The sequence below is a fragment of the Hypanus sabinus genome, chromosome 2 (assembly GCF_030144855.1).
Source record: "Hypanus sabinus isolate sHypSab1 chromosome 2, sHypSab1.hap1, whole genome shotgun sequence".
Lineage (NCBI taxonomy): Eukaryota > Metazoa > Chordata > Chondrichthyes > Myliobatiformes > Dasyatidae > Hypanus > Hypanus sabinus.
Window position 1 is genome coordinate 190,674,227 of NC_082707.1, and position 24,662 is coordinate 190,698,888.

At 39.1% G+C, this 24,662-nt stretch overlaps 1 protein-coding gene across 1 annotated transcript in view; it reads left to right on the top strand.

The window, feature by feature from the left end:
- sptlc2a (serine palmitoyltransferase, long chain base subunit 2a) overlaps nucleotides 1-24,662 on the top strand; it is a 147,339-nt gene that overhangs the window by 44,061 nt on the left and 78,616 nt on the right. Inside the window, exons 3-7 of the mRNA XM_059961682.1 lie at nucleotides 336-490; nucleotides 4,321-4,469; nucleotides 6,414-6,538; nucleotides 9,156-9,249; nucleotides 15,474-15,579. Coding sequence (XP_059817665.1) covers nucleotides 336-490; nucleotides 4,321-4,469; nucleotides 6,414-6,538; nucleotides 9,156-9,249; nucleotides 15,474-15,579 — 629 coding nt within the window. The remainder of the gene's footprint in view (nucleotides 1-335; nucleotides 491-4,320; nucleotides 4,470-6,413; nucleotides 6,539-9,155; nucleotides 9,250-15,473; nucleotides 15,580-24,662) is intronic.

The following is a 24,662-nucleotide window of genomic DNA, read 5'->3' on the forward strand; positions in this document are numbered from 1 at the left end:
CATGTAATTCACCTGAAACTTCATGCCATTTGATGTAATAGACAGGAAAAATTTTATTGAGAAGCAAAATGGGTTCCATTGGGCATTCAGCCCATCATCTGTTATGCTATTCCATCATGGCTGACTTATTTCCCTCTTACCACAGTTCTTCCACCACTGATACCCTTATTAATCAAGAACCTATTGACCTCTGCTTTAATCCTCCAATGATTTGGACTTCAGAGCCTTCTGTAACTACATTAAATATTTTAAATTGTAAGCAAGTATTTTTTTTTCTGTTGTATAAAATGGTGAAAGAGTTGACTTTGAAATAATCTGAAATTCATCCTTTATAGGACTTTGTACCTTTGTATCAAGATTTTGAAAATTTCTACACCAGAAATCTGTACATGAGAATTCGAGACAGTTGGAACCGGCCCATCTGCAGTGTCCCTGGAGCAAAGTTTGATATAATGGAGAGAGTATCCTATGACTATAACTGGACATTCAAGTGAGTAACTCACCCTACATTTTACTAATTTTCTTTAGAGGTTGTTTTCCTGTATTGTTGCTTAGTGTTTTCTGTGTTCTGGTTTGCTTTGCTGAACATTGCAGTGCCATCAGCATGCCCACCATGTATGGCAACACTTGCAGGCTGCCCCCCTGCACACCCTTGGGTGTTATTTGACAACATAAACAATTCATTTTACTGTAACACCAAAATGCTGGAGGAACTCAGCAGGTCAGCCAGCATCTATGGAAATGAATAAACAGTTGCTGTTTCAAGCTGAGACTCTCCAGGACTGAGAAGGAATATGCCAGAGGGGGAAAAAAGTGGGAGGAAGGGAAAGGAGGTTAGCTGAAATGTTATAAGGGAAGCCAGTTGAATGGGAAAGATCAAGGGATGAGATGAACAAATCTGATTGTGAAGCATTGTTGAAAGTGAAGGCGGGTGGACCAGGGAAGGGGCGGAATTGGCAGGTGAGAAGTAAAAGGTTAGTTGTGAGTAAAGGGAGGACGGGAATTCATTTCACTCTATATTGTAAATGAGAATTTTTTGAGAAGCAGACTGACAAATGAGAGTGCAGCATTATGCTGCTGAGGTCTAACAGTAACACCGGAATGCATTCCACTTAATTTATTCTGCATTTATACAACAAAGCTATAGAGATTCTCTTAGGAATGACTATCTCTATTTGTCTTTAATGTGGAAATGTATCATCTGCCCTTTAGAAGCACAAACAGGTATAAGTCTTCCAATTCAAAGATTAAGTAAAAGAAGGGCTTTGCTGAGCAGGATTTGTGTATGCAATTTGTTGTTCAATTCGGCCAGTTTTCCCCACAAATCATCTTGTTATGTGAATGGCAACAGAAAGGTATTGCATCTTCTGAAGCTGGATATGCAGAGGTATTGACAATGAAAGGTTAATCCTGGGATGATCCAATCAGGCTGGTGGATACAGATAAACTGCCTCGCTTTATGGGAAGACCAGAGGAAAGGAACGTGACCTTGAAATTAAGGTTGATCCATATAACTTAGAAGGCATTCTTCACAAAAGTCATTGGAAAATTTGGTACTGGTGCCTTGATGTGCTTGGATAATGAAAATGTTCAAAACATTGATTTATGGAAGGTTTCTGGAAGCAAGACAAATGAATGGTATTAATAGTACAGATTAGTTTAAACGTTATGGTATGACGTGCATGAGTGGTGTAAAGGTTCTACTCTCTCAGCCCCAGAACACTTCAGTCTACTAAAGATAAAAATGCTGAGGGAAAAGTAGGTGAAGAATTCTACTATAGATGTTCAAAGATTCATTTTACTATCAAGGTATACAATTTTAAAATTCTTCAATTCTCTGGGTAGATGTCTCCTTTAAATAATCAATTAGTGTTATTAGTGTTTCCTGTTTCCCGCCCAGCCACACAACAAAGATAAATTTCACAATGGATTTGTAACAGCACAAAAGGTCATTCACCCTATTGAGTATCTGTTATGCAATAATGGAACAATCCCGTCAGTCTCATTTTCTACCCATAAACCCTATAAATATTTCTCAATTGTTTTTTTTTTCTTTTTTTTTTGAAACATCTGATTTGGTTCCACGATCCATGGAGAGTATCCAAATCTTAATTCTTTGGGTAAGAAAGCTTTCCATCAGTCACCTTTTATCTCTTGCCCAAGTGTAACATAGTGGTTAGAGTTACAGCACCAGTGACACAGGTTCAATTCCCACCACTGTCTTTAAGCTTGTACATTCCCTCCATGACCATGGGTTTCCTCTGGGTGCTCCAGTTTCCTCCTGCATTCTAAAGACTTGTGGGTTAGTAGGTTACATAGTCATACAGGCGTAGTTTGGCTGGAAGGGCCAGTTACCAGTTTATTATCACTGATTTGTCATGATAGGCTTTTTCCATTGAGAGTAGGGGAGATTCAAACAGGAGGACATGAGTTGAGAGTTAAGGGGCAAAAGTTTAGGGGTAACACAAGGGGGAACTTCTTTACTCAGAGTGGTAGCTGTGTGGAACGAGCTTCCAGTAGAAGTGGTAGAGGCAGGTTTGATTTTTGTCATTTAAAGTAAAATTGGATAGGTATATGGACAGGAAAGGAATGGAGAATTATGGGCTGACCTGCAGGTAGGTGGGACTATGTGAGAGTAAGCGTTTAGCACAGACTAGAAGGGCCGAGATGGGTTGTTTCATTGCTGTAATTGTTATATGGTTATATATGAAATTTGTTTTGTAGCAGCAAGACAAAAATACTAAACTGCAATAGGAAATTTTAAAATAGTATAAGAGAGAAAAATGGTATGTTCATGAGCCATTTAGATATCTGGCAAAAGAAAGAAGCTGTTCATAAAATGGTAGCAATGAGAATAGGGCATGTCCAGGGTGATGGGGGTTCTTGATGAATGCCACTTTTTCAAGGCACAGTCCAGATATGGGGCAACTGCACTTTCTCTGAAACTATAACACCATATTCTGTTCAATGGGACTTGAGAACTTCGGATAGTTATGGAAGAGGCTACAGTTTTGGCTGAAAGTTGAGGTATAAGAATGTTAGTTACTTTTTATTGACCAGTCTGTGTCAGTGATCCCTGATTATAATTTCAGCTAGACATTTATATAGATATATGACTGAGCAATTGTACTGTGCTGGGTGTGCTTTTGCCAGTCTGAATCTGGTGATGTGGCGATGTCAGATTGGTTACCAAAGTTGTTTTGACCTCAAGGTTCAAAATAAATGTATGATCAAAGCACAAATATCACCATATGCTACCTTGAGATTCATTTTCTTGTAAGCATACATAGAACATAGAAATACAATAGAATCACTGAAAAGCTACACTTCGACTGACAATCAATATGCAAAAGACAAACTGTGCAAATACAATAAGTAACACTGAGAGGATGTGTTATAGAGTCCTTGAAAGTGAATCCATAGGTTGTGGAATCAGTTCAGGGTTGTGAAAGTAGTTATCCACACTAGTTCAGGAGCTTGAAGGCTGTAGGGTACTAACTGTTCCTGAACCTGGTGGTGTGGGACTTCGGGCACCTATACCTTTTCGATGACAACAGTGAGAAGGGAGCATGGCCTGGATGGTGGGGGTCCTTGATGATGGAGGCTGCTTTCTTATGTTACCTCTCCTTGATTTTCCATTGTTTTGTTGTAACTGGCTTTCTATCATATTTCATACATAATTGAGTCTATCATATCTCTGGAATCACTCATAAAGTAATCAGGAAACATTTGACATCTCATTTCAGCCCTTTATTACTAGGAGTAGCTTCTTATCTGACTTAGTTAATCCATTAATTTAAATTCTTCATCTGCTGTGATGAAAATTAAGTTTGTACCTCTTGAGTTAAGAGTTTGCACTTTAAAAGCTATTCTACTCAAACACTGAATTTTCATTGCACTGCTATTGATCTGTGTTATTATTCGACTTGGCCCTAAGCTGCGTAATTTCTTTTCTAAAATGTATGACTGTTTCCTCTTACTGCTTCAAACTAGTGATTTTTCTCTTGCAAAAGCAACTTGGATTGTTTTCCAGCATTAAAGATATCATATAAATGTTACTTGCGTATATTTGGACCCAGAAACAAAAAGTGCTAAATATTATGGAAGTTATTAATGTATGAAGCTGTTAATTCAATTACTGAAAAATAATTGAAAAGAACATGCAAAGTTACTTGCCTTGCCTGGTACAATGTCTCAGCAAGTGCCAATTTTGATTTTTTTTTTGCTGAAATTGTTTGACACGTTAAAAATGTGTGCTAAATTTTTCCAATTTGCTTTACTTCGTATCCCTTGTGTAACAAATGCACATTTATTAAATAGGTTTACTAACAAAATCATCAAAGATGTCCTCAACATGGGCTCATACAATTACTTGGGCTTTGCTGAATGCCACGGCTACTGTGCTGATGCAGCAACCAAAGCAACGATCCAGTACGGAGTTGGTATTTGTAGCTCACGGCAAGAGATTGGTGAGTTAATATTCCACAAATCTACTGCTTTTAAACTGGTTTTAAAATGTGTAACAAATTTGTTAAGCATATCTATTGGCAAGGTTAATTATACAATAATTTTATTAAAAAGGCATTTTGGATGCAGTTTGATAAATGCTGTATGTAAAAGTAAGATTCTTCACACCATCTAATGAAACCTGGTGATTTTTGTCAAGCATTGTGTTAAAGTAGAACTTGACCTTGGGATAGTGATGGAAGAGTCCAGTTTTGGCTAAAAGCTGTGGTATTATGGTAATGATTGTTAGACTTTTTATTGACCAGTCTGTGGAACGGTGAAACCTGACTTTAATTTCAACTTGATCTTTAAACTTTGCAAGTTAGACTTTGCAAATTAGTGGTCAGGGAGTGGAAGGGAAGGGGAAGTTAATACACTTCACCTTGAGGTGTGGGCATGCTGACCTAACCTAGTCTAAGATCAATCTAAGAATGTAATAATAGATGAATGTAGGCTTACTGTAAATTAGTGTTTAGCCAGTGTTGTCTTGTTGAACTAGAAAGCCCCTTTCTGTTTGATCACTCCAATAGTTGTAGAGCAGGGGTTCCCAACTTTTTGTTCCCAGGACCAATCCCATTAAGCAAGTGGTCAGTCGTTCCAGGTTGGGAACCCCTGTTATCAAGTGATACAGCATGGAAACGGGCCATTTGGCCCAAATGGTTCTTGTTAAGCATGGTTCCCATCTAACTTAGTCCCACTTTTCCATGCTTGGATCACTGTGCTCCTAACCTTTCCTATCAGTGTACCTGACCAATTATATTTTAAATGTTGTTAATGTACCTTCAACAGTGATCTCTGGCAGCTTCTTTTTCAGGGCAGCAAGATGAAATTAAGTACAAGAGGTCCAGATGATAAATAGGAAAATGATGGCCTAAAGAATCCTCTTCAGGAATTAAATGATGGAAGCAGTAATTATATCTCCTTAAGGATGCTAATGATATGGGTACAGGCCCACAGTAATCGGAAATGCTGTGTGCCAGATAAACAGACTGATTTAGCCAACAGTTTTTCCCTTACTGAGCAAATGTTTGTGGTTTAAATGGTCCTAAATGGGTGTGGCTGTTTAGTGAAATTGTAGAACTTCCAGTTAGTCAAGAATATTCCAGAGTGACAAAAATATGGGTGATTTCTCAGGGTGTGCACAGTACCAGTGTAAACTTGTTTCTTGCAGTTTAGGGCAGTTAAATTACTTTTAGTACCATGCTCGTTGATAGTTGATAATTGGAGCTTGAAAATACAGTATATCATGTGGGCTATTTGTGTCTGATAAATGCATTCCAAGCAGCAATGCTTCCTGCTTTTACTTTTTTTGAATTTGGTGAATAATATATTCCAATACACTGTGTTCTATTGATCCTTGTTATCTGTAATGTTTAAATTGAAGTCTTTGTTTGACAACAAGTCGATCTCCTGCAGGGCTTAAAGAAACCAGCTAAGTTTGAAGTATGTACTGTAAATGTTGCCACATAGGTTCACTTTCTTGCAGATATTTACTTGAAAAAAAGAAATGCAACAGAATATTATGAAAAATTGTACACAAATACTGACAAATAACCAATGTCCAAAAGAAGGCAAAAATTGTGCAAATTAGAAAAAGATAATACTGAGAACCTGAGTTGCAAGAGTCCTTGAAAGTGAGACTGTAGATTGTAGAATCAGTTCAGAATCGTGGTGAATGAAGTTATCCATGCCATTTCAGGAACTGATAATTGTAGGGGTATTATCTATTCTTGAACCTAGTGATGTGGGACCTAAGGCTTCTGCACCTCTTGACTGATGGTAGTGGTGAGAAAAGGGTACTACCTATGTTCAGACTAATCGTACCTATAAATTTATCCCAAGAACACCTTGTTGATAATACGCGCCAGGATATTTAAAATTCTCAAAGTGGCCAAATCTGTTCACAGGTAACCTTGACAAACATGAAGAACTGGAAAAATTGGTGGCTCGGTTCCTGGGTGTTGACGCAGCTATGGCATTTGGGATGGGCTTTGCTACGAACTCCATGAATATTCCTGCTCTTGTCGGCAAGGTTTGTTAACTAAAGCATCCCTCTCTAAACTTCACCCAACTTTCTTCTCTGAAGATTGCAGTTAGTATTGTATTATAACACAAGAAATGAAGACCTGAGATCTACCAATGTCATTGTAGGTAATGTAGATAATTAGACTGTAAACTGTCTAACTTTAGTAACCTTTGGAGGTAAAGGTAAAGTGTAGGCTTGATTTGATGAGGCCTTGGCGTTGGATTGATGATTATGATATGTTGCTGTGATGCTGCTACAAGTGGGTTTTTCTTACACCTGTGCATATCCACTCGGTGTTCTCTTGAGTCAAGAAATGGAAACCCGTGTGGTCTTCTGCTGTCACCCATCTGCTTCAGGGTTTGACATGCTTTGTGTTCATTGATGCTCTTATGTACACTGTAATGTGTGGTTATTTGAGTTACTGTCACCTTGCCAACTTGAACCAGTCCTGACCTCTCATTAACAAAGCATTTTTGTCCACAGAGCTGCCACTCACTGTATGCTTTTTGTTTTTCACACCATTCTCTAAAGTCCAGAGATTGTTGCACATGAAAATCACGAGAGATGTTTCTGAGATGCTTAAACCACCCCATTTGTCACTAAAATCACTCCACAGTCAAAGTCACCTAGACCACATTTTTTCCCTATTCTGCTGTTTGCTCTGAACAACTTGACCATGTCTGCATGCTTTTATACATCGAGTTGCTGCCACATGGTTAGTTGATTAGATATTTACATTAACAAGCAGGTGTACAGAAACTACCTAATAAAGTAGCCACTTAGTGTACGTACTTGTGCATATGACAAATTTTGACTGATCTCTGTATAGCTATTAACAAAATAATAAGATTCAAGGAACTGCAAGCAAACAACAAGATCTTGGAAGTCCATATTAACTTCTCTGAAGGGAGCAAGACCAATGGATACAATGGTTAAGCTTGTAGGATGTTTAAATGGCTGAGGCATAGTTTGAGGAAGTTGCGCTAAATCTGAACAAAACAGATTTCACGTCACATGCTGGTGATAATAAACCTGATTCTGAACGCTAGTTATGGCACAGCTGCATACACTTCTGGTCATCAAACAGGATGCACCTGGTGTTTGAGTGATGAGATTAATAGGGATATGGAGGGGAATTATTGAGAGGATGGTCAGGGAAGCATTGTTTGCTTTGAAACAAAGTAGGAGATTCATTGGGTGGCCTGGATAAGATGAATAGGAAGGGCTTAGCAGGGAGGCCAGTAGTGGGGCATATAGTTAATTAATGGAAAGATGAGTTTGTATATTTGTAAGTGACTTTTTTTTCCACCATTCCTGTAAGGTTTAGAACTATTGACTAAGGTTGGTGGAGCAGAAACTCACCACACTTTTTAAATGTGCCTGGGATTTTCATTGAAAGGCTGCAGACTAAGAACTGTGTGGAGAGATTGAGATAGAGGTTCCTCTCTGTTGCCATAGACATGGTGTAAAGATAGCAGCCTCGACCATAAATTTCCATTTCTCTTTAGTGGCTCCTAGTTTGTCCCTCTCCTGCACAAACGGAAACAGGAAATACTGATCATGTTCAGGAGGTGAGGCAGGATACAGAAAAAAGGTCAGTGTCATCCTTTAGTCCCATCGGTCTTCTAGCATTTTCCTCCTGTAATTGTATCTCGTTTTATTTTCACTTGTTATTTTAAAATATCGGGATGCTTTTAGTAACCTTTGTCCTGATGACTGATGCGAGATGTGTTCAGTCTTCACATTTTCTGATTTCCCACTGTAAATTCATCAAGTTTATTTGCTAAAGGACGACTATTTAATTTAATTACACATTTATATCTACCTGTAGAGGCTCTTGCAGTCTTGCTGTATGTGATGCTCTTATTTTTACTACCTTGTAAAAAGTTACTCTACCATTAATCTTTACAACTTTTTATGCTTTTTCTTTCACTTTTCCATTCTTAACTTCAATGTTCAAAGTAAATTTATTATTGAAGTATATATGTCACCATACACTGAGATTACTTTCTTGCAGGCATTCACAATAAATACAAAGACTCACAATAGAATCAATGAAAAACCACTCAAGGCAAACAACACAAAGTTGGGCAAACAATTCCTATAGATGAACCCATCCTCCTGACACCTTTATTTCTCAATAGAATACATCTTTGTGAGCATTATGGAAATATTTCTTTAAGTGTCTCCGACAGGACAATGTATGGAAGAGTTTATTGGAATCCATTTTGAGGGTCAAATGGAGCAGTGTTCGTATTGCCAGCATGTTCGATTACAGTTCATTCACTGTATTCCTGCTGTGAGCAGGTCTAATTCACTATGTCAAAGGTTATGGAGAGGAGGCAGGAGATTGGGGTTAAATGGAAAATATCAGCCATGATGGAATGGCAAACCAGACTTGATAGGCTGAATGGCCTAAATTGCTCTGTCTTGTAGTCTTAATGGTCTTTCTGTTTGAACAAATATGGTACTTACTTAGAAGTTTAAAAAAAACATAGGTCTGTATTTTGTTACAAATGCTATAGAGAGAAAGGATCAAATAATTTTCTGAAACTGAAGACAATTATTCTTTGGAGCTTTTAAAACTAATTAAACTTTAATGGCTTTATTTTTCCATCTTCAGGGTTGTCTGATCTTGAGTGATGAACTAAATCATGCATCGTTAGTGCTTGGAGCCAGGCTTTCAGGTGCCACCATCAGGGTTTTCAAACACAACAGTAAGTAGACTACAAATGAGACTTGATCTGTGCAAAAAAAATTACAACTCCTGTCAAAGATGGGAAGAACTTTGGAAAAAGCTGCAAAATAATAAATGAACACAAGTGATTCTACAAATGCTGGAAATCCACAATGCTGGAGGAATTCATCCAGTCAAGCAGCACTCTCCCATGGGCTTCTCTCATCCCCTTCAAATTCCTCCTTCAGCTCTTTATCTTTTTCACTTATCACCTCCCAGCTTCTCACTTCATCTCTATCACCTACCAGCTTGTACAACATCCCCTACCCTTGGTTTCTTAATCAGAATTGGAATCGTGTTCATTATCACTAATTTGTTGTTTTGCGGCAGCGGTGCATTGCAATACATAATAAAATACAATAAGGTATATGTATTAGTGCGAAAAGAGAGCAAAAGATAGTGAAGTAATGTTCATGAGTTCATTGTTCATTCAGAAATCTAATGGTAGAGGGGAAGGATGTTCCTGAAATGTGTGTCTTCAGGCTCCTGTACCACCACTTCAATTAGCAATGAGAAGAGGGCATGACCTGGGTGATGGGTTCCTTAATGATGGATTCCATCTTTTTGAGGCATTATCTTTCAAAGGTGGCCTCTGTGCTGGGGAAGTAGGTGTCTTTGATGGAGCTGACTGAGTTTACAACTTTCTGCAGTTTTTTTCCACTGCTGTGCATTAGGGCCCTCCATACCAGATGGTGATGCTACCAGTTAGAATGTTCTGCACAATACATCTGTAGAAATTTGCAAGAGTCTTTGTTGACATACCAATGAAATATAGCCACTGTCATGCCTTCTTTGTAATTGTATCAATGTCAGACCCAGGCTAGTTCTTCACATGTTGACGCCCTGGAATTTGCTTACCCTTTCCACTGCTGACTCCTCTGAGGGCTGGTATGTTCTCTCAACTTCCCCTTCCTGAAGTCCACATTCCTTGGTCTTCTGGTTTCTACCCACTTCCTTTCCAGTTCTGATAAAGGGTCTCAGCCTGAAATGTCGACTGTTTATTCCTTGCTATAGATACTGGAGGAATTCAGCAGGTCAGATAGCACTTTGTGTGTTACTCTGGTAAATAATGGGTTCCAAGACAGCTTTTGCAAAATATAAGTTGCGAATGTTGGAAGTGAGATGGCAAAAAGGAATGGTGGATATGTTCATCTGGATTGAGGTGGACCTCATTGTGTATAGTTGATGATTATTTGCACTATTGTTTTTGTTTGCTTTTAATTCTGTACAGAGAGAGCTCAGGGAAACCGGCATCAAATTCCCTGTATGTGTCCTCATACTTGGTGATAATAAAGGATTCTGATTCTGATTGTCTGTGGGAAGAGAAACAGTTAACACTGCAAGATGACTTTCCAGTTCTGATGCAGATTGGAAAGGTCATCTGTCCAGAATTCCATGTTATGGCCTGAGCTGTAATAGGCCAAATTGATGACGTGTTCGTTGAGCTTTTTATGGGCTTCATTAGAATAGTGTAAGAGGTCTAAGTCAAGTCAAAGCAGAAATCGTATGGAGAATCCTCTTTTGTTTTTTATTACTGATGAAGTTGCTTCTATTCTTCATCTTTTCTCACATTTTCTTTAGTTGCCTTCTGTTGGTTTTTAAAACCATCCCCATCTTGTTTCACACTAATTTTTCCTATATTATATGCTTTTTTTTTGCACATACTGTTTTTGACTTCCCTTGTCTGCCATGGTTGCCTCATCCTCCCTTTAGAATGCTACTTAATCTTTGGCATTCTGTGCCTTCTGTATTGCTCCCAGAAACTCCAGATTTTTTTGCTCTGCAGTCATCACTGCTCGTATCCCCTTCTAATAAACTTTGGCTGTCTCCTCTCTCAAGCCCCTGCAGTTGACTTTACTCCACTGTAATACTGATACATCTTTCAAATTTCAACTTTGTTTGGAATAGTTGATCTATATTATTCCTTCTGTGGACATAATCCTGTCTTGTCCAGAAGATGTGTCCCGGAGCTATTCACTGACCTTTGCTAGCAAAAGGTGATTGTAAAGAAAAATGAAATAACTGCTCCACAAATTGATGGCATGCTCAATGGATATAGGAAAGCTGCTCAGTCTGTAGTTTAACAAAATACTGGAGGGACTCGGCACATTAGGCAGCATCTATGGAGGGTCAATGTTTTGAGCCAAGACTTATTGCCTCTCCAATTACACATTTTAATGTGTTAGTGCTGACTGGAATTGATCAGCTTTGATTTCCTCCGATTGCTAAAATTGCTAGCAAGTGTCGATTTGCCCTTGTGTAACAGATACCAGAGTTAAATTGAGCCTGTATAGCATCAGTCTGCAATATTGCTTGACAGTTTAACTACAACATTTAAAATCAGTTAAGGAGGACAAGTGCTCTTCAGCTCTAGAACTGATCTTGGATAAAAGTGGTTAATTTGCAGTAGGTGCAGTTCTTGAAATAAATTGATTCCCTTGCATGAAAGTTCAGAGCAAAACTGTTACCAATTTGGTATTGATTTCATTCGAATTAGAACAGCAACCCTTCATCCTTGCAGTGCTTCACCTGGTGCTCTAAACAAAATTTATTCTTGAACTCTCATCCAGCTAAGGAATGTAAAAGTTGGAATAAATTGTTCCCCTTTTGTCACCACCTACGTATGTTTGCTCTCCTTCAAGAGCTCATGGTGTTTAGGTTGATAATTATCTCTGTCATCTATAACACAGATCAAGATCTTGCTTTGAGCAAATTGGACGCTTCACATTGCAAAGGTCCTACACTGACAGCAACGTGTTTTGAAGATGTGGTGTGATGTGAAAGATAATATAGATAAAAGTTATTTTTTTCTACTTACCACTTTGGCTTAAACAGTTCTGAGTCAAGTTGATTCAATTATGTTGTTCTCCTTTTACACTCGTGTAGTGGAAATTACATTAAACAATTTTGAATCCTAAATAATGACCTGATGAAGTGTCTTGGCCAGAAATATCATCTGTTTATTCCCCTCCATAGACGCTGCCTGACCTACTGAATTCCTCCAGCCTTTTGTGTGTTGCTCTCAATTTCCAGTATCTGTAGCACCTCTTGTGTTTGTTTGAATTGTGATGTGCAGCTCTAAGTTCAAATTGGTTGAGATAAAATGGATCCCCAAAGTAACAATGATTGGCCTGAATATCTACAGTCCCTTTTTAATTACATGCACATTTTAATTGGAATTTTTCAAGTAAATGTTGTATAGAGTTTGAGTTTGTGAAAGTGTTTATGATGGCTTATACTGAGTTATTGATTGAGATACAGCGTGGAGTAGGTCCTTCTGGCCCTTTGAGCCATACTGCCCAGCAATCCCCTGGTTTAACCATAGCCTAATCACAGGACAATTTACAATGACTAAATTTACAATTTACATTCTACCAACTGGTATGTCTTTGGACTGCAGGAGGAATCTGGAGCACCTGGATGAAACCAACATGGTCACAGGGAGAATGCACATTCTCCTTGTAGGCAGTGGTGGGAATTGAACTTGCGCCGCTAGTACTGTAAAGCATTGTGCTAACCACTCTGCTCCCATGACACCTCAATGCATGAATTCTTTAGCAGGTTTAATTGATCATGTAACTTGGTAAACAGCTTTGGTGCAGCCAGATTCTGTGTGCAGGCCACATAATCCCATTGCTGTTCTCTCTTTATTGATGCCCATTATTGCTTGGGTCTCCACATTGCATCCCTCCAATGGTGAAGAAATACAACTGGAAACAATCAAGCCCCCTTCCACTGTTACTCTTAAAGCAAGCAAAAGGTGTACATAGGCTTGCTCGAATGTGTGGCTCTGCATCTGTTTTCCTCTGAGAAAGCTAGGAACTAATCAATCAGTTTTTACATCAGACTGTGTGACGTGTCCTCAAATGGAAAAGTGCAAATTGGAAAATTTATTATGCAACATCGGGAGAGTTCAGTGCAGAAGATGGTGACTATTGAATACAGGGACATAGTGATAAAATGATTAGATCTTTGCCCTATTCCCTTTTTGTGATTTCATCTTCCCTTCCAATTCGTGGTTGAGAGAGTCCCCTCCAAAATCATTCTTCCAGTTCCAATCAAATGTACAACTGGTTAAAGCAACCTACTCTATATGGAATTAATCTGAAATGGTGGAAATGCAAAGCAGTGTAGACAGCACCCATGGGAACGGAACCTGTAACTTCTTGAGCCAATAATAATTCATCAGAGTTCATGAGAATGTGGAAATTTGAACTTTGGAACCGATTGATTTGCATACAAGGCAGCAAAGTTTATAGAAGTAAAACAAAAACCATCTTCCTTTTAGTTTTATCCTGATCCGTTTGATGTGAAGACTTTGCATTATTGACTAATTAGCATGACACATCAATTCTCTTGAGCTTAATACTGCAGAAAGTTTCATATAGAAATTATAGGGTGACATTAAGACAGTGAAAACTTGATAAAAATTAATCCAGCGTGTAGAGATAAAGGAATGTTCATGTTCTTAATGAATATTTGTGGCTATATAGGAGAGGATATTGATGTATTCAGATGAACTACATTCCTGCTGCTGTCTGTAAGGAGCTTGTATGTTTTCCGCTTTACCATGTGGGTTTTCTCCAGGTGCTTAAGTTCCCCCCCCCCCCCCCACTATCGAAAAAACAAGCCCAGCTGGTTGTTTAATTGGTCATTGTAAATTGTCCCATGATTGGGCTAAGGCTAAATCAGGGGATGCTGGGTGGCTTGGCTCCAAGGGCCTATTCTGCACTGTATCTCAAATAAATAAATTTTGGATGGAGAAATTGTATAGCAATTGTTAATTACCAAATACTGGGCAATGGTATGTCAACTTGCGGAAGGTTGTGTAAGTATTACATTTAACTATGCAGTAATGTTGGTTGCCTGGGATCTTCATTTTAGAATTCCCTGCCTTAAAAAGGGTGAGAATAATAAAGTTATTATTGTAGGATTAGTGTAAATGGTGACGAACAAAATTATAATCAACACTGTCTATTGTTGGAATGTGGGCATTCAGTTCCTCAGTGTTAAGCTTTCAATACATGGGAAATACACTTAGTAGCCACTAAGCAATAAATATCTTCATCACATATTCATATTTATTATTTGCATTGTTGGTTTTTTGTACTTGCACAGTTTGTTGTCTTCTGCACTCTGCTTGATCGCCCTAGTTTGGCAGTTGTTCATTGATTCTGTTATAGTTACTATTCCATTGATTTGTTAAGTATGCCTACAAGAAAATGAATCTCTGTTGTATATGGTGATATGTATGTACTTTGATAAAATTTACTTTGAATTTTGATTAGGTACTTCCTGTACCTAACAAAGTAGCCGCTGAGTGCATGTTCGTGGTCTTCTGCTGTAGCCCATCACCCCAAAATTTGATGTGTTGTGCATTTAGGATGCCCTTCTGCACGCCATTGTTGTAAGCATGGTTACTTGTGTTACTCTTGCCTTCCTGGCAGCTTGAACCAGTCTGGCCCCTCTCATTAATAAATACTTTCATTCACGGAACTGCTGCTCCCTGGATGTTTTTTTATCGCATCACTCTCTAAACTCTAGAGTGTTCTGTGAGAAAATTCCAGGAGATCGGCAGTTTCTGACATACTCAAACCACCTTATCTGGCACCAACAATCATTCCATGGTCAAAGACACTTGGATTGCATTTCTTCCTCATTCTAATGTTTGGTCTGAACAACAACTGAACTTCTTGACCATGTCTGCATGCTTTCGTGCATTGATTTGCTGCCACATGATTGGTTGATTAGATATTTGTATTAATGAGCAGGTGTACCTAATAAAGTGGCCACTAAGTGTATGTTCCTTATGCCACTAAGTTACATGACCCTAGATGTCCTTATCTAGTAACTTAAAGTCACAGTTTAGAAATGTTCATTTGATCCTACTACAATAGTTAAGGGGAAATAGAGATTTGCTCTTAATCAACTTCTGTATATGACAGTGAGTGTGAAACATCATTAAAGAAAGCTGCCACTAGGAATTATGTAGATTCCTTCTGAGTGGGCCGAATGGATTTACCCACTGAGTTTGAATGTGTATTCAATTCTCATGAAATTTATTCTGAACATTGTGAGGTAACAACGACATTTTTCTTTTGGACATCCACCAGCTGGTATTGACTGAAAATGCAAACTTGCTTAATAGATGTTTGTTTACTGCCAACTGGGTAGTCATCATTACAATGCTTGTATTATTTTCAGATATGCAGAGCTTGGATAAATTGCTTAAAGACGCAATTGTACATGGGCAGCCTCGAACACGCCGACCGTGGAAAAAGATTCTCATTGTAGTGGAGGGGATTTACAGGTACAATGACAAAGTGCAGGATCCAGTCTGAATAAGTTTTTAGTCAAGCTGTCCTGTGGAATGCTGTATTGACACTTCGAGTTCAATGCAGTATGCAATTCATGTTACACTCTATGGTATCAGACCTTTTTAAATTGAAAAACTAACCTATCAAAATGCTTGATCTAAGATTGCCTTGTCCAATCTGCAGTTTAACATGCATTTATGTTGTTCTTTTAGCAGTATAAAGTATTCTAAACAAGTAGTTCCAAGTGTTACCAAATATCAGTATGTTTAAAAGCTCAATCACAGAACAATTTTTGTAGAAAGGAGGTACATAAACTTCAAGCTTAAATCAATTACAACACAAAAGCGCACTGACCTCAGAACACCCATTTTTGCTAATATTTTGTGATACTGTTGTCATCACACTAAGATTTTGTCTATGGACGGTCCTAGGTAACTTAAGATAAGGGAACCAACAATGAAGTATTTGAAATCAGTAAGGTGAACGAGACCAGAACTAGTCGTTCAGGGAGGGGGGTGTGGTTGATAGTTGGATAAAATGGGAGTTGTCTGACAAAGAATTCAAAGTGAAGAAGAGATTTGATAGCAAGGTTTAGAATTTGGAGTGTCATGATCAGTACATCTCAGAACATACTTTTCATATTTCCTTCAATCATAGTTCGGCCCACAGCATTTATTCTAGCCCTCAGAGCAATCCTCTTCCCCCACTTGTTACACTCTCGTGCTTATCACTCTGCACCCACCCCTCTATTCTCTCCCCAGATTCTCACACCAGCCTCCTTCCTGCTGTGACCTTCTGCCAAATATCTGGATGAAAGCTGGGAGTTTAATGAAACTGAAACTTGCTAATAGATCTTTCTGAAGATGCCCAAGTGTAATTGAAATTTTGTGGTGTTTTCTTCAACAAATCATTTTGGGACTCGCATTTACCAAACGTGCTGAAAGGTTGCTGCCAAAAATTTCTCTGCAATTTTCTTCAGTCTAAGTGGGTAATGTCTTCCATTTCCAACTGGCAGACTTCCCATTCAGTTGAGTTCAAACCTACAGCAGCTTCTATTCCTTTACTCTGGTCGTTGTAAGTTATGCCATCAGTCAACCAAACCCCTCTAAGTTCACTCCTCAAGACCTTTAAGACAGGTTTTGTTAATTTGCTGTTTTGATCAGTCCTTTTCACATTTCTGTGAATTATATTAAGTTCTTCAGTTAAAGGCTCCTGTACAAGTATTTGCTGCTGATTTATATCTGTCGAATATGTGGAATTTCCATTTTTGGAGTATAGTTTTCAGTCTCTATAGGATTGTATTTCAATTGCTACATATTTCTTCCACACCATACATCATATTGTGAATGTCCTAACAAAGGGGTCTCAACCTGAAACATTGGCTCTTTATTCCACTCCATTAACGTTTCTGACCTGCTGAGTTCCTCTGGAATTTTGTATGTTACTCTGGATTTTCGGCATCTGCAGAATCTCTTGTGTTTATGCATCATTCCAGACTAATCTTCTCTTTAATTTACACTAATTAACTACCAATGCTGTCTTTATTAAACTGCATTCCAGTTTCCCTATATTGCTTGGTCTTAAAAGTGGACTTCTCTGAAATTTGTCAGCAATAATTGCTCTCCTATCTAAAAATAACTTCATCTGTTCTCTGTGGTTTCCTATTCACCAGCTTCATTCTGGTAATATGAACAAGCAATTCTTTCCTTGTGACTGAAACAACTGAGAGTTGTACACAGCAAAAGGCTAATTATTTAATTTGGTAAATGTTTTTATATTAAAAAAACAATTCAGCTGTATTTTGCTTAACTCAACACCTTCCTAAAACGACATTTGGGAAGTAAGTTGTTTTGTAACATGAACCTGAAGTTTTATCAGTGCAGAAATGTTCTGTGTGCATTCAATGCATTTGGCAGTCTGGCTGTTAATTTGTAATGCTGCTGTTGAACTGACATATGCTGGAATTTGGCAGACAACTGATACCGCAGCAGCTCATCAGCATGTTGACATACACATTTCATAAAGACAAAACTAAACGGATCACATTTCCAAATCTGAACTGAAACTTGTAGCAAATAGTTTAGCCAAGCAGTGTAGCCATTTTATCTGCAGCCATTCAGAACCTAGAACTGTTCAGCCCCTTCAACCCACCAGTGTCTGCATTGAACCTGATGCTAATCTAACAATTTCATCTGCCATCCCTCTATTCCTTGCCTGCTCGTGTCAACTTGGATGACTCTTAATCATTGCTGCTTCTACCATCATTAACATGTGTTCCAAGCACCTACACTGTTCATATAAAAGAAAACACAACTTTTCCTCACACATATCCATGTCCAGGGTGGGGGGGGGAGGGGGGGGGGGAAGACTCGGCTATGTACCTTTAAAAATGTATCAAAAGTTAATGTACTTAATCAAGTCACCATGACTCCAGAGAAAATGATCCAAGTTTGTCCAACCTCTGCTTAAAGCAAACACTCCAATATTCAGGCAAGAAAGAGGAGATCCCTCTGTACATTAATACTTCAAAGAGTCCTGCCATTTACTACTGCTCTTCCTCTTGCTTTGACCTCCCAAACTATTAACACCTCACATTCCCTTTGCCCAAATTTCTAACTGTTCTGCAGTACAGTGCAAAAGTCATAGGATACTGTAAGACCATAAGATATAGGAGCAGAAGTAGGCTATTCAGCCCATCGAGTCTGCTCTGCCATTCAACCATGGGCTGATCCAATTCTTACTGTCATCCCCACTCCCCTGCCTTCTCCCCATAACCTTTGATGCCCTGGCTAATCAAAAACCTATTTATCTCTGCTTTAAATACACCCAATGACTGACCTCCACAGCTGCTAATAGCAACAAATTCCAGATTTACCACCCTCTGACTAAAGTAAGGTACCCAAGACTTTTGCACAGTAATGTAGTAATATGCATTACACTGTACTGCTGCCACAAAAGAAGTGTAATAAACCTGATTCTGATATGGGTCTCTATTGTGTTCTGAGTGGGGAAGGGGCAAGGAGAGGGGAATCATGGCCGGGAGAATGAGAAGGGAGAGGGGAGGGAGCAGGAAGCACCAGAGAGACATTATGTAATGATCAGTAAACCAATTGTTTGGAATCAAATGACCTGTGCTGGGTGTGTCTACACCTGCGCCACCCCTACCCCTGGCATTCCTTCTCTGCCACCTGTCCCACACTCCTCCCACGGTGCTCTCCACCCTTGCAGTTCCCAGCATTCTTTGCTTCCGCCAGATTTACAAACTTGTTCTGCTCCATGTTGATATACGGTATTGTGCAAATGTCTGAGGCACCATAGATACATATAATATGGTCAAGTCACTATATGTATGCATTCATATTCTAACTATCTAAGACTTCTGCACTGTACTGTAGATTATTGATGACTTACCTCAGTAAACTTCCCTACTACCATAACTTGACCATTTGTCATCTACAAACTTACTAAGCACCCCGTCTACGTTATGGAAACAGTACTATATATGAGTGCTTTGGACTGACTGGCGAGTTTCTAATAATTGGATTGTGGAGTCAAGTCAGCATGTTACACGTTGAGTTATATGTTGTGTACCTCTGAGCAGCACTTTATTCAATGTATTTAGGTTACCTCATCAAAGTAACATATTTCATTCTCATATTTCATTTAGGATCAGAATATGCCACTGTCAATGTTCAAGCTGTGGGTTTTTAAATTGTGTGCTCAAGGAACAAAATAGAGTTGAACTACAATTGTGAATCATTTACACAAGAATATTATCAAATCATAATGGCACAGTAAATGCCTATCAAGTCCAAGCTAATTTGAGGCCTATTGTTTTTTCCTATTCCATTGTCTTGAATATTACTTTCCTCTTAGAGCTGATCCATTTCCCTACTGAAAACCATAATTTTTGCTATCTTCTCAGGCAGCAAAATCCTAGTCATAATAGTATACTGAGTTTCAGAAAAATTCTCAATCGTCTTCACAAACAAGAAAATCTGATGCTGGAAATCCAAGTAACACACAAAATACTAGAGGAACTCAGTAGGCCAATCAGTATCTATGGGTTGGAAAAAGTACAGTCGAAGCTTTGGGCCAAGATGAAGGGTCTGCTGTGAGTTCCTCCAACGTTTAGTGCGTTCCTCAATCTTGCCTGCTCTCACGTTTGTTGAATCTTTTGGTCCTTGTGACGTGCATATACTCCTACCATGCATTAGATGCATACTTCCACTATATCTCCTCTCAAACACATTTTGAACTAAAGGCAATCACCTGCTTTTTCCAGTTTAGTCTGGTATCTTGAATGACTGATACTTGAAACCACTTTAAATGTTTCTGCATTTTTACTTGGCTATCTGTATCCAAGCCTAAAATTGAATAAAATGCTGTTACTTAACCAGTGCTTTTATGGTTCAGTACAAGTTGGCAGAACAGCATCAGCTTTCATGCTCAGTGCTGACCTCTGGTAGTGTCTGTGTGGTGTTTGAACCTTCTCCCTGTGACCATCTGTTTTCTCCTGTGTGTTCCAGTTTCCTATTATAGCCCCAAAAATATGCTGGTTGATAGGTTAATTGGCTATTTTAAATTACCTCCATTGTGTAGGTGTGTCGTATGGCAACCAGCAAGTTGATTGCTAAAGAATGTAAGTTGAGGAATGCAATTATTTTGAAAGTCTGCATTGACTTTGATTGCAGCATTTGAGAGGTTTGGGTAAGTACGTGGTTGGAAGGGGTATGGACAGCCATTGTCCAGGTGCTGGTAGATAAAATTAGGCAAAATAGTAGTTGTACAGACTAGATGGGCCAAAGGGTCTGTTTCTGTGCTGTAGTACTCTCACTTAATGGACTGAATGCTCAAGGCAAAGTAAATTGTTAATTTGATGTGTCCCAGTTAATTGGGACTCATCAGAACCAGGACATTTTGGCTGTATTAGCAGCTAGCTCAATTGGCTAAAGTTTTGTGAAAATGGTCAAAAAGGTTTTTTTTTAAAAAAAAGACAAGCTGCTGTTGAACTGAGTAGCAAATTATGTATTTAATTTGTTCTGTACTTCATTTAAAACATTGCCAGGACTGTAAAACTATTAGCTCCTAATACATCCAGTGTATGCTGCTGTGTTCCTTTGATTGACTTGAAATGAACAAAATCAGCAGGTGCCTAGTGCCAATGGTGGACTGATTTCATACAATGCTTTCAATGATCACATCTTCCAAATCTGAACTTTCATTGTAATATGCAGCATGATTTTAGATAATATAAGCTAAAATTCCCGATGGAGTACTTCTCCTCCCATCCAACTCCTACATCCCTTCTACTGAAGGACTCTTGATCTTAGCAGTCTATTTCTGATTGATGCTGCCTCCTTTTTCTGACCATAACATTTAAAATTGTTTGTCAACTAGAGTTCCTGCCAACCTTGCCCTCACTCTAACAGGAGCATGCTGACCTCGGCCTCTCCCTGTTTCACTTTAACAGTCTACCAGTTTCCAGACCTCTGTTTTTCTATTGCCTCTCCCAATCAGTGTTTGGTATTTCCCATCAAAATTGAGGACTTCATTATGGTGGACTTGTCTTACATTTTTCCATGATTATTTTAAAACTATATTCACGGGTCTGAAGTGTTCCCCCACTGACACTTGAGCCACTTGTCCAGGCTCATTTCTCAGAGGTACTGGTGTTACTGACTCTGGTAAGACTATTTACATATTCCTTAAACATTCCTAAACACATTCAAATTCTTCCCCATTTGCACTATAGCAGCTTGATTCAATATTTGCATTCACCCTATCTATAGTGCTCATAAATTTGTATACCCTTAAAAGTTCTTTCTTCATTCTTTCATGCTGTGTGGAATAAATCCCTAACCTATTCCATAAGACCATAAGATATAGAAGCAGAAGTAGGCCATTCAGCCCATTGAGTCTGCTCCATCATTATATCATGGGCTGATCAAATTCTTCCAGTCATCCCCACTCCCCTGCCTTCTCCCCATACCCTTTGATGCCCTGGCAAATCACGAACCTATCTATCTTTGCCTTAAATGCACCCAATGACTTGGCATCCACAGCCACTTGTGGCAACAAATTCCACAGATATAACATAGAATAAAACATTACAGCACAGAAACAGGCCTTTTGACCCTTCTTGGCTGTGCCGGACCATTTTTTTGCCTAGTCCCACTGACCTGCACCTGGACCATGTACCTCACATCCATGTACCTGTCCCAAGTTTTTCTTAAATGTTAAAAGTGAGCCCGCATTTACCACTTCATCTGGCAGCTCATTCCACACTCCCACCACCCTCTGTGTGAAGAAGTCCTCCCCCATGTTCCTTTAAACTTTCTCCCCTTCACCTTAACCCATGTCCTCTGGTTTTTTTTCTCACCTAGCCTCAGTGGAAAAAGCCTGCTTGCATTCATTCTATCTATACCCATCATAATTTTATATACCTCTATCAAATCTCCCCTCATTCTTCTACGCTCCAGGAAATAAGATCCTAACCTACTCAACCTTTGTCTGTAACTCAGTTTCTCAAGTCCCGGCAACATTTTGTAAACCACCTCTGCACTCTTTCAACCTTATTAATATCCTTCTTGTAATTTGGTCACCAAAACAGCGCACAATACTCCATATTCAGCCTCACCAATGCCTTATACAACCTCACCATATTCTTACTCTTATACTCAATACTTTGATTTATAAAGGCTAATGTACCAAAAGCTCTCTTTATGACCCTATCTACCTGTGACACCACTTTTAGGGAATTTGCTATCTGTATTCCAAGATCCCTCTGTTCTACTGCACTCTTCAGTGCCCTACCATTTACCTTGAATGTTCTACCTTGTTTTGGCCTTCCAAAGTGCCATACCTCACACTTGTCTGTATTAAACTCCATCTGCCATTTTTCAGCCCATTTTTTCCAGCTGGTCCAAATCCCTCTGCAAGCTTTGAAAACCTTCCTCACTGTCCACTACACCTCCAATCTTTGTATTGTCAGCAAATTTGCTGATCCAATTTACCACATTATCAACCAGATCATTGATATAGATGACAAAAGCAATGGACTCAGCACTGATCTCTGTGCTACACCAGCAGTCACAGGCCTCCACTCAGAGAAGCAATCCTCCACTACCATTGAGCCAATGTCTAATCCAATTTACGACCTCACCATGTATACCTAGCGACTGAATCTTCCTCACTAACCTCCCATCTGGGACCTTGTCAACGGCCTTACTGAAGTCCATCCACTGCCTTTCTTTCATCCACTTTCCTGGTAACCTCTTCAAATCTATTAGAGTTTTTTTTTGTTAGACATGACCTACCATGTTGACTCTCCCTAATAAGTCCCTGTCTACCCAAATACTTGTAGATCCTATCTCTTAGTACTCCTTCCAATAATTTACTTACTACCAATGTCAAATTATCCTGGATTACTTTGAGTCTTTTTTAAACAACGGAACAGCATGAGCTATCCTCCAATCCTCCAGCACCTCACCCGTAGATACCAACATTTTAAATATATCTGCCGGGGCCCCTGCAATTTTAACACTAGTCTCCATCAAGGTCCGAGGGAATACCCTGTCAGGTCCTGGGGATTTATCTACTCTGATTTGCCTCAAGATAGCAAGCACTTCTTTCTCTTCAATCTGCATCGGTTCCATGACCTCACTGCTTGTTTGCCTTATTTACATTGACTCCATGCCAGTTTCCTTAGTAAATACAGATGCAAAAAACCCAATTAAGATCTCTCTCATTTCTTTTGGATCCATACATAGCTGACCACTGTGATTTTCGAGGACCAATTTTATCCCTTACTATCCTTTTGCTCTTAATATACCTGTAGAAGCTGTTTGAATTATCCTTCACCTTGTCTGCCAAAGCAACCTCATGTCTTTTGGCCCTCCTGATTTCTTTATTTTTTGTACTTTTTATACTCATCACGCATGTTATTTGCTCCGTTTCCTTTACATGTCATACATCTCTCTCCTCCTTTATCAGAGTTCCAATATCCCTTGAGAACCAAGGTCCCTTGTTCTTATTCACTTTGCCTTTAATCCTGACAGGAACATACAAACTTTGCGCTCTCAAAATTTCTCCTTTGAAGGCCTCCCACTTACCAATCACATCCTTGCCAGAGAACAACTTGCCCCAATCCACACTTTTAAGATCTTTCTCATTTCCTCAAATTTGGCCTTCTTCCAGTTTAGAACCTCAACCCAAGGACCAGATCTATCTTTATCCATGATCAAGTTGAAACTAAGGGTGTTATGATCACTGGAACCAAGGTGTTCCCCTGCATACACTTCCGTCACCTGTCCTAACTCGTTTCCTAATAGGAGATCTAATATTGCATTCTCTCTAGTTGGTACCTCTATATATTGATTTAGAAAACTTTCCTGAACACATTTTACAAACTCTTACCCATCTAGACCTTTAACAGTATGGGAGTCCCAATCAATATGTGGAAAATAAAAATCCCCTATTATCACAACTTTGTTTCCAGCAGTTGTCTGCTATCTCTCTGCAGACTTGCTCCTCCAATTCTCACTGACTATTGGATGGTCTATAATACAATCCCATTAATGTGGTCATGCCTTTCCTGTTTCTCAGCTCCACCCATATGGCCTCAGTAGACAAGCCCTCTAATCTGTCCTGTCTGAGCGCTGCTGTAACATTTTCCCTGACTAGCAATGTCACCCCCCCCCCCCCCTCCCCACTTCATTCCTCTGCCTCTATCATGTCTGAAACATCAGAACCCTGGAACATTAAGCTGCCAGTCCTGTCCCTCCTGTAGCCAAGTTTCACAAATGGCTTTAATATCATAATTCCATGTGTCAATCCACACCCTCAGCTCATCAGCCTTCCACACAATAGAATTGAAATAGCATTGAAATAGACACACCTCAGAAGATTATTACTACCACACACAACCCTTCTATTGTGACTTTGCATGAACTTTTAACATAATTTATTTTCACCCCTGCTCCGCTATCTGTTCTGGCACTCTGGTTCCCACCCCCCTGCAAATCTAGTTTAAGCCCTCCACAATATTACTAACAAACCTCTCTGCAAGGATATT